This window comes from Centroberyx gerrardi, chromosome 16, assembly GCF_048128805.1.
Source record: "Centroberyx gerrardi isolate f3 chromosome 16, fCenGer3.hap1.cur.20231027, whole genome shotgun sequence".
NCBI lineage: Eukaryota > Metazoa > Chordata > Actinopteri > Beryciformes > Berycidae > Centroberyx > Centroberyx gerrardi.
The window spans coordinates 15,438,591-15,449,724 of NC_136012.1; the positions used below are offsets into that span (position 1 = coordinate 15,438,591).

At 44.3% G+C, this 11,134-nt stretch overlaps 1 protein-coding gene across 1 annotated transcript in view; it reads left to right on the plus strand.

The window, feature by feature from the left end:
- The first annotated feature begins 315 nt into the window (after positions 1–315).
- ablim3 (actin binding LIM protein family, member 3) overlaps positions 316–11,134 on the plus strand; it is a 41,765-nt gene continuing 30,946 nt past the window's right edge. The window contains exons 1-2 of the mRNA XM_071903116.2: positions 316–437; positions 8,403–8,540. Of these exons, the coding sequence (XP_071759217.1) occupies positions 425–437; positions 8,403–8,540 (151 nt within the window). The 5' untranslated portion in view covers positions 316–424. The remainder of the gene's footprint in view (positions 438–8,402; positions 8,541–11,134) is intronic.

Sequence of the window (11,134 nt, forward strand, 5' to 3'; positions counted from 1 at the left end):
GCCAGGGAGAACACGGTGGAGCTGGAATCAGCCGGGAGCTATAATGTGAAGGTGGAATGCGACTGAGCAGCATTGTATTGTCATTGGTGTCTGTTTCTCTCCAAACTACATCCTACCTTCCGCCACAGCAAGACCAGGAGCTCCTATTGGGATTCATAAGCACTGGGAATATATTCGTTTATCCATCCCCTTTCTTTTCTTATCTTTCTCCTCTGTCTGGCTCAGCTGTCCACCTTCTCCAAAATTGACTGGAACCAGTGTTGCGGAGATGCGCTGAGTGGGGAGCATCATCTACGGTCGCTGGATTGCCTTTTTAATCACACAAATTGCAAGGAACAAAGTGCCCGGTGAAGATATCTCCTCGTGCTTTATGGGATTAATTTCGAGGAAGCGGCTTTGTTTTAGATAAGAACCGTTGGGCATCATGAGTTCCAGTGGTAAGTCCATTCTTGCGCGCTTAATCCCTCCACTTGAAGCGCAAGGACAATACCTAGGTGAGAGCAGAGAGAAATACCAAATAAAACAATAGAAACTGCAGAAGCTGTCAGGATAAAACACAATTTTTTAACAATTTTGAAGTGAAGGTTTCAATTCTAGCAGTTACCCTTCACTACAAACCCAGGAATATTTAATTTCTGGAATTCAGAAGACATATATTTAATTGTATATTCAGGTTAAATTTTGTCCTGGTGTAAAGAATGGCTCTTTGCAAAGTGGTGTGTACTGTACGAAGCCCTTCTGTTAGATTTGGAACAGGTTTAGGGGGGAATAGGACAACTAAGTATATCTGGAGGTCACAGCAGCATTTGCTCCTAGAGTCCTAGAGGAGCATTTTTGGGATTCTTCATCCTCCTAACAGCTGTTGCTTGGGGTCTCCCTATGTCTGCTTCTTCTCCCACTTCTCTCCCACTCTCCCTGCTCCTTCATCTCCTCTCTCTCTCTCCTCCTTCACACCTTCCTCATCCTCTTCACCACCATGTGAGACCACCCAAGTCTTCAGCTGTCGCCTCTTCGTAAAAGTCCACCTGGCTCTCTGACGAATGCCGCGTGGAGGCACTAGAAAGCCCCGGGCTGGAGGTTTTCTGACGTGACCGCTGCTGGTCTCAGGTCAGTTAACTGTGACGCGGCCCACGAGAAATAAGTCAGACAGCCCCCCGAGGGCCGGCGTCATGCTTTTCTCAGACCAGCTGATTATCTTGGGTCCCAGCAAAGCCCGGGGGGCTGCCATGATTCTAAGCCGACCTCGTATCAGCTGACTGTGACCCTGATCCTCTGTCAGCTGAATCAGGGTTTTTCCCTACAGGGCAGGTCAGCGTGTGCATGTGAGTGTGTGTACACTTCTGTGTGCCTGATTTAGTGCCTTTGTTGTGTATTTGTGTTTACAAGACCAAGTTATTTCTCCATGCAGAGAAGCGGCGCCATCTGAGTCACAAGACAGACTGGTTGGGTCTCTCTGGCTGAAGTGAAGGGTTGAGCAGAAACTACAGCTGGCGGAGATGGGGATGACTTTTTAAACATTCCTCTCCTCTCCCTGTAGCTGTCAGTAAGGCCGGCTGAAGTTGATGTGCGCCAGGTGCTTTTGCGAACTGATGGTGTCAGGCACTCCCTGTCCTCCGTGTGTACAGGAGGAACCCGGTATTATTGCATCATTCATAATCTCGCCTGTCATTGTGTGGCACTACATTATTCATTCAGCGCTCTTAACCCTCTCCGGTGCCGAGCCTCGCCTGACTCCGGGTTCCCGTGCCGTGCGTGGCGTGGCGTGGCGTGGCGTGGCGTGGCAGCTCCCTTCGCTCGCCCAGAAAGAATGTTTCAAATTCTTTTGTTAAGCTTCAAAATGCTTTTCTCAGCTGACGAGAGGGGGAGGAGCACAGCCACCATGTGCAGAGCTGTCACAAGCTTGTGTGAAGCTCAGACTTGTGCAGCACACGCACGTACTTGAATGCACACACACACCGACCTCTTATGTGTTATACCGTGTGTGTGTGTGTGAGAAAGTGTGCATGTAAGTGTGTGTGTCTGCACTGTCACAGCAGGCAGATGGTGGTGTGACATGTGTCAGTACTCTGGCTTCAGGCACAAAAACACAGCAGGCATGATGGGAGCTGAGGAATGAACAGCTGAAGTCCTGTCCTCTCTCTCTCCTCTCCTCTCCTCTCCTCTCCTCTCCTCTCCTCTCCTCTCCTCTCCTCTCCTCTCCTCTCCTCTCCTCTCCTCTCCTCTCCTCTCATCTCATCTCCTCTCCTCTCCTCTCCCCTCTCCTCCCTTCTTCTCTCCTCTCCTCTCCTAGTCAAACACATATGCTCTCCTCTGCTCTAAACACACTCAAGGTCTGGACATGAATGGGCCTGTTAGGCTGTGCTGTGCAGTGTTTTCCGCTACATTGGGTGTGATAGCCCAGAGGCCATAGACACACACGGAGTAATTACACACAGCTCTGACTGTCTCTCTTCATCTTCTGGGTCTTCTATCTCTCATGGTCACTGGGTTTTATGTGTGTGTGTGTGTGTGTGTGTGTGTGTGTGTGTGTGTGTGTGTGTCCGGTCAGTCTCCTATTTTCTGCCTGGCTGGCGGAAGTGGCGAGTCTGTTAGAGCAGCAGGTTAGTTTCTGGTGGAAAGGACCTCGGTCTAATATGCAGTAGTTACACACATGCATGCAGGCACACACACACACACGCACACACACACACACACACACACACACCGTGAAACACCAATGTGATCATTCCCTCAGGGTAACAATTGAAAATGTTCAGTACCTGGACAAATTGATAAATCAGGCCATTTGTGCACAGTGTATCTGTCAAGGTTCATCCTCTGTCTCTCCATCTCTCCATGGGTTTGTGCTTTTTTTTTTTTTGGGGGGGGGGGGGGGTAAGTGTATTTGAGGGGAGAGATAAAACACACGCTGATCAATATACTGATCATTGAGCTCAGGGACTAGAGGGGACCTGCAGAGCCATACATCACTGGCAGCACTGACACCTTATTAGTCTCTCTCTCTCTCTCTCTCTCTCTCTCTCTCTCTCTCTCTCTCTGTCTCTCACTCTCTCTCTCTGGTGTAGTGTAGTGAGTTTGCAAGTATCACACAAAGCACATCAGAAATGCAAGGAGAAATTTAGCACAGTGTATCGGGACTGCGTGTTCTCACACAGAGTATTCCCACCTGCCTGCCTTAACTTTAAAAAGACAGGTGCAGCGTCTCATGCAACTCTAATGATTAGGGTGTACGATTTGAATGCATGATAGTGTGAAAGTCAAGAGCAGGCAGATACAGTCTTCACTGCAAAAAATGTCTCGCATTTAGTCTTGTATAGAGTCTTAAGATCTTACTTTTCTTTTAAACAAGGGCAAATTCTACCAGTGGGTTGAGAATTTTACATAATTTTACATTATTTCAAATGGAGCATCTCTTGTTTCAGGAATTTTCTAGAAACAAGTGCCAATATTTTGAAACAAAGCAAAATAAAGCGGATTGCTTGACACTTGATTTGCTTTGGAAACACTTAAAATGATGTCATCCCTTTCGGAGATTTTTCACCTGTTTTATTAAGATTTTAAGATTCGGTACTAAATGAAACGTCTTTGTTATGATGGATATTTTGTGCAGTGTTCCCATGGGAGTTTGTGTTTTTCCTGTTTTATGAAGGGTATGAGTTGAATAGACAGGGAGCCGTATCAGATATGATTCCTACTCTTCTGCCTCATCTGGTGAACAGTCCAAACCAGAGCCAAACACCATTTATCACTCCTGCTGCCAGACGCCTTAGTTCAACAACACACAGAGCAAAGCTGGGAGAAGGAATATGCACAGATGCAGTCACAGATGCAGACACGCAAAGATGAATATGCGTATCCAGTCATTTACATCTGGCCAAACATCTATTTACAAGCCAACAAAATAAAAATTAGGTATATGTTTTTGTTGTTTGATGGCAGCGTCAATTATCCCTTAGCAACTGTAGCACGGTAATGTATGTTTTTGTAAAATAGTGAAAGTCCTTGCAGAAATGAATAAGTAGAGACAACGTTCAGTTCAAGTCGTTCCATCTGTAAGCCATGGCCTTTTTATCATTTCATTAGAATGGACAGAATCAACATCAGACTCATTCAACCCTAAGCCACTCCACAGCGGCTGTATTGTAGTGTGTGTATGTTGCGTCCTCCAGGCTGCTCGCTCCATGACCTTGGCTTCTGGTGGGATTGAGTGATCATTCAGACTGTCAGTAACACTTTGACCCCGCTCTCTCTCCGTAGAATGACAGTATGTATGTGATGTCACTGGACACTCTGATGAACGATCCTCTCCAAGGTCCTGACAGAGAGACAAAGGGAGAGAGAGACAGAGAGAGAGAGAGAGAGAGAGAGAGAGAGAGAGACCTGATCATTGGCTGCATTATATCACACACAGAGGAGATATTGTTGCGAAAATGTACGAAATGTATTGTGCACCTTATGCTGTTTTATCAAAGTATAGGGAATTTGCCAGTGTTTTTCTGACATCACCAGTATTGATTTTAAATGAGTCACTTCCTATTTTAAATGACCACCTCATTGGGTCCAAAATGTTCTCCTCTTAAAGGAAAAATCCACCCTAAAATGCTTTAACACTGTAAAAACAGCTGTTGGTGATGTATTTTGCATTTTTGGATCCATTTTGTTGTTTGAAGGTGTATTTTTCTTCCCACAGATAAGTGGCTAAACGTAGATGGTGTGACATCATGTCAAGATATTTACAGTGCAGTTAGATATATAGTTTGATAGCAGAAAAAAGTCAACTGTGTCAAAAACCAACGGTAAATGTCAGGTTTTGGTGCCAGTCCGGCTAATTTCTAGACCATTTTGCACCGACGTTCAACAATCATACAAGGAGAAATTCATTGTAGAAGAGGAAGAGATACCAATTTTTTTACCGATAGTATCCTCAATAGACCATAATGCAATGCAGCCACAAGACATGTTGCCATAAGGGATGCAACTCTCACTTTTTCTCGACTGGCAACGACAGCTAGCACTATGGCTATTGCACTCTCCAAAAGCTCCCAGGAGTTATTTTGTGATACATTTTTGTTGTACCCACTTTCACTCAACCTGCCTCATCTACTTCTCCTTCGGTTAGTGGTTTCCTGCGTTACCCAGAATGACTTTCGACAACCCCCAGAGAACGGATGTGAACTTGTTCCATTTAGCTGTGGGTTGTACGTGACTGGAGTAAAGTTAGCTTGATATTAGATATTTGGTGGATGTTCGTTTTTTCACCTTCAATAACTTGTAAAGCATACAAGGAAAAACACACTGTCGAACATATTTGTCATTACTGGAAGAGAAAGAACAATTTATAATCACTGCTTTCAATATTTGAGAAAATATATCCACAGAATATCTAACATCCAATATCAAGCTAACTTTACTCTGGTCACGTACAACCTGCAGCTAAATGGAACAAGTTCACACCCGTTCTCTGGGGGTTGTTGGAAGTCATTCTAGGCAATGTAGGAAACCACTAACCGAAGGAAAAGTAGATGAGACAGGTTGAGGGAAAGTGGGTACAACAAAAATGTAAATTACAACGCTTCATCACAAAATAACTCCTGGGATGCATTGAACATCACAGATTGATGATATATAACAGTGTGAGAGTAGCCGAGCGTGAAATTTTCCTTTAATAATCCATCATAAATCTACGTGGTCTTTCTATCGCTCCTCTCTCATTCTCTGCCGTGTTCTTCACTCCTCTCTCTCTCTCTCTCAGTGTTCTGTGAGAGGAGAGCAGGGGCGGGGCTTGTCACCTCCAATCTCCCGGCATCCCGTGTGACTGAGCTCCCAGCATGCTCTTTCCTGGGGCTCTCAGGTCGGGGGCAGAAATAGCAGCAGCCTCTCAGTCCCTGAGGATACCGTCGGCCTCTTTGACCCTGGGCCTGTTCGTATCACCTGTCTGCTGGAGGTTGTAGCCTCCTGGGGCACTCACCACTGATCCAGAGTCAGTGGGTTACACCTGTAGACCGGTAGCTATCATTAGAACAGAGTGACTCAACACCTCAGCATGGGGGAGGATGGAGGGTTGTTCAACGGCTCTATAATGGGTTTAGACAGGGAGAGCTTGGCTGCTTTCAATGGATATGAACGCACTGGCACTATTGGATAGAGTTACATAATTCTTCAGCTTCTGAGCAGATTATCCACCTGCATTTAATGCTAATGAGTGGCTTTTTGCATGTACATTCAACAAGTTAAATATGCATTTCATTGATTAAAATATGTTTGAAAATTGATTAATTTGGGTTTGAAATATAGTGTGTATGGGAGTGTTGTTGCACAAAGTTGTGAAAGAATGTCTTTATGAATATATTATCGCAATATTAATCCTGTTCCTCTTATTGCTGGCTGTTTGCACAAACCTAAACAAAGTTATCACTTCTGTACTCACTGCTGAACGAAGGAAGAGCAACTAATTCAGAGGCATCAGGGTGCTATCACATTATTATTAAAGAATCCTTGCTATTCCTCTCTCCCCTGCCTTGAAAATGCAAACGCCTGGATATTTTTGGCATTGTGTTGATCCTCTTATGACCATTTGGCACTTTGTTTTGTTTCCATGTGTGTTGTTCCATTCATGCAACTTTGCCTCCTCGCCTCACCTCCGGCCCACATTCATGCAAAGCTCAGGTTACCTACTGACCAAGTCACCAAACGGCAGCAGATTAGGGACCTTAATTAGATTACGTTGTTGTGCACTGTCCTGCTCGACATAGAGAAAATACAAAACAATGGCTTCATTTCCTGTTGCAGGTGTGAAACACACAATAAGATCAGGAAATTTTGGGAGGAGTGTGATTAGGTTGCCGTCTGAAGGCAGGGGAAGTTATACGATACCATTTGTTTTTGCTTGCTTTCAAAAGGCCAGTAGTATAGTTGAATGTCCTGCATGTTTCCGGTAGGTGTTGGCACAACAAGCTTGCTAGTTCCTGCCATTAGTTCCCATTATCTCTTGTTCACACCTGATGGGATTATTGTTGCTCATTAGGTTTTATGGCAATCAGAGATTACTTTCTCTCTCTCTCTCGCACACACACACACACACACAGACACATGAAAGGGTGTGTCATTATTTGAACCAGTGGCTGGGCACTTATCGGGCTGGGTAGTGGGTCCCAGTGGTGCTGCCAGCATTGTGAGGGAAACAATGAACTAATAGAGAGTTGAGTGTGGGAGATTGGGAGTGGGAATTAATCACGCTCGCATATTTCCAGTACCCACAGCTCTATCCTGAACAGGAAAATAAACAACTGAAGTTATGCATACATTCTCTCTTGCACCCACGGATGAATGCACTCACACTCGATCACATAGACTATGCATACACAGTTGTCATGCTCGGAGCATGCAAAGGGTGCACAGGCTATGATGCATGCAAGGCCTTTAAGTGCTCTGAGTCCCCGAGGTTCACCCAGTGAAATGGATTCAGCAGCTCTGTCACGCCAGCACATATTCTGGTGCGGCTCTGACTGAAACAGCAAAGTCCTCAAGTCAGCTATTCAGGGAGATAGCAGGGCCAGCTGGTTACCCTGCCATTATACCCCTTCCACCAAGTGTAGGAGCACTCAGATGCTCCTTAAAGAAGATGGAGCTAAATAAGAGATTGTGAGCCCAGCTGTTCTGCCACACTCAGTATTGGGAGGCTGTTTGTCTGAATCCCATGTCTCTGCTTATGGATGCTAGAGAATTCATTTTTAGCCCTGAGAAGAAGAAGGAATTTTCTAGAGCCCCTTATGGCCTAAGAAGTCTCACATAAGCCCACTGTCTTCACTCATTTAATATTGACTTAATCTAGCGCTTTAACCTTTCTTACGAGCGACGCCGTTCATCCCATTATCGCGAGGAGCGTATGCAAGAGCATGCTTTTCTGACTGTGTGAAATAGCTATTGGGCTTGTGGGAGTCTGACATGTAAGCTAATGCATAATGAGGTAAGGGGATCCATCCACTTTCTAACCTGACACAGCAGTGTGTGTTTGCGTGTGTGTCTGTGTGTGTGTGTGTGTGTGTGTGCCTGCGTGTATGCAGATGTGAGAGTGGGAGAAAAAATAGAGACAGTGGGAGATAAAGCCTGGAGCTTACCCAGCTTACAGAGGTGTCAGACCTCACAGCTTCAGAACAAGTGTTGACAGAGCTACACACTGATCTTATTGTGTGAATTCCACACAGTCCAATGGTCTTCAGTTTACTCACGATGGCACCAGTTCCAATGATGGATAGTTTTACAGATAGAATAGCGTTACATTCAGTTTTTGAATATGACATTGAATCAAAGAAAAAGGTTTTGTAGGGTTAAGACATTTTGTTTTTATGTTTTCTTTTAGTTTAAGATAAAAATATAAAGGCATGTGTTTCTGTCTTCAGCAGCATCCTATCAGCACGGCTTGACGGGCAGTGAGCGGAGCTCTGGACCAATCCGGTGCCAGCGTTGTCGGGAGGTGTGTAAGGGAGAGGTGGTGCGAGTCCAAGACACCCACTTTCACGTCAAGTGTTTCACCTGCACAGGTAAGACTTAGACAGCAACCTGATCCGCCTAGCATCGCATAGAGTGTTGGAGTTGACAAACAAAGTGGTAATGATCACACAGGTGGGTGTTGTCTTGGAAAGTCCCGGGGCCGGGGTGGTCCTGTTCGCTAGAGCTGTTACAGATACACAGACTGGGACTCACATTCCGGTGGTGAACAAGTAACAAGACATCCATCCTGGTTGCAACCTTACCCTCCCCTACACACACACACACACACACACACACACACACACACACACACACACACACACACACACACACACACAGAAAAAAAATGTGCCTAAAATGGTTCTTTGGAGTGATGGTTCCACAAAGAACCTTTCTGCACTCCTTTGCTTAGACATTTGCATTGTGTTTTTGTTTATCTGCCCTTGTATTGCCTCATTTGCAATTGCACAATATATACTATGGAGGAGTTTGGTTATTTTCCACATTTATGCAATCACCCACCATCCAGTAACTAAGAATTAAGAACTTTTAAAGGGTCTTGAAAGGTTCTTTGTGGAACCAGATTCAGATGGTTCTTCTATGCATCACTCCGAAGAACCATTTTTGGTTCCAGTTCGCACCTTTTTCCATGTGCACACAGTACACAGGATACAGATATGTTGCCCCTCACTCATCCATCTCCTACAGTACATGCTGAGCACCACTAATAGCCCAGTGTGGGGATTGGACTGGATCAGAGGAGCCTTGCAGGGGACTCAGGCTCCTACTAAGGTGGCTTGTTATTGCACTGGCAGCTGGGGGGGGGGGGGGGGGGGTTCCTTCTTCTTCTGTGGTCTAATGAGACAGTCACAGCCAGCTTTTCACTTCTACAGGTGAACACTGCAGTATAATAATGACAATCACACAATCCACTTACAACAGGGATATTGTAGGGTCCCTTACTCTTTTGTAATGTTTTGAAAGAGGAATATCCCTTCTTTTAAGTAGTTCCATAAGTCATTCTCATTATTTTTGACAGTCCAGTCAGTATCTCTGAACATGAACAACTCTTCTCCACAACTAGAAACCAGAGAGCCGAGGAGTTTTATTTGTCATGTCATGCTGGTGTACAGCCTGGAGCAAGTGTGCTTAGTATTCTGTTAGCACTAACATTTCTAAACCTAAATGTACCTTAATCAATCAACCAGTCAATCAGTCATCAGTCACTTATCTTCCAGTCATTTGAGGGATGACTTTCCTCTGTCCTATTTTGTTCCGCAGCTGTTCCTGCATCGATGAAGGGTTGCCTGAGTTAAGTAGGCTTAACTTTCTTATACAAGTACCAAATTAGATAGGTAGAAATTCTGACTATGTGAACTAAAATGAACTTAAGATATTGGGGCCGATTATGGCAAGTTAAGTTTGAAAGCTTCAGATACTTGTACACTTAAATAAGCTGCTGGACCACTGACGCCAATTAGCAAGTGAGCCTGGCCCAATCTTCTCTATAAGTGTCCCGCTTTAAAATACGCTAATTTATTCAATGAAAATGACTCAGAAGTATATATTTTCTTAGTGTCAGAAAGCTTGGATCCTCTATTTTAGATCAGAATATGAAATCTTCCCCCTGCAAAATAATTGTAATAATGTAATTACAAGATAGCTGACTCATGCTATTTCACCCTCTGCTCAGTCAAGAGCCACAGAAAGCAAGAATTGGCTCTTTTTGACTGCAGGACTATGAAAAAGCAGACTGAAGCCATCATTCAAATTGGGGTTACAGTGTAACTGGGTGTGTGTAGAGCCTTTCTGCAGAAGCTATTATTTTGTACAATCCTCAGTAGACCTATTTTATCAAAGTACAATAGATCTGTTTTTTAAGTCATACAAATATTGTTTAGTAAGAAAATGCTTCAAAATGATTTTGTAACTGAATAGGGAGAGTTTGATTTTTTGAATATTCCGACAAGGAGCCAGGGGAAAATGCTGTCATCTATCTTTTGAAGGCCCGTAACTGGCTTGTTTGCAGTTGTGAAAAGTAGATCTCAACTTTTTCCTTGAAAATCCTGCTGGCTGCTGTAACATTTTCCATCTCTTCCAATTTATTCTTTATGAGGGTGAAGATCAGTGTGACCTCAAAGATTAGAGGATAGGGTAGTAGTGATTAGTCTAGCACAAAATGTCCATCTTAGCAACATTTAGTCTCATATTCAAGTGAAAGTGAACAAGTGAAATTATCAAACCCCATTGGCTAATTGTTTTTCACCTGTTTTAAGAAAACGACTTTGCAGTGCAAACCATCCTGGACGATAGCAATAACATATTTCAAAGCGGGAATTGAGTGATATTCTCATTTAAGTCAGATCCTTAGCAGCTGTTGTAGAGGAGAAGGAAGTGAATAAGTTGTGATGCTCGCCTGCTCAATGCTGTACAGCGCACAGCTGTTCTACAGTAGATAAACTCATTGAAAGCTTATTCATTGGAGACGGGTTGTTATGATATGTTCCCTAAGCGTAGGCATCACACACATGCACTCACACGCACAGGCACGCTCATCCATACATGTGTGCACGCACTCACGGACACACACATGCACACTCACAGTGGTTGTGAGGGGTTGCTGTGGTAACGGTGTGAAGGGGCA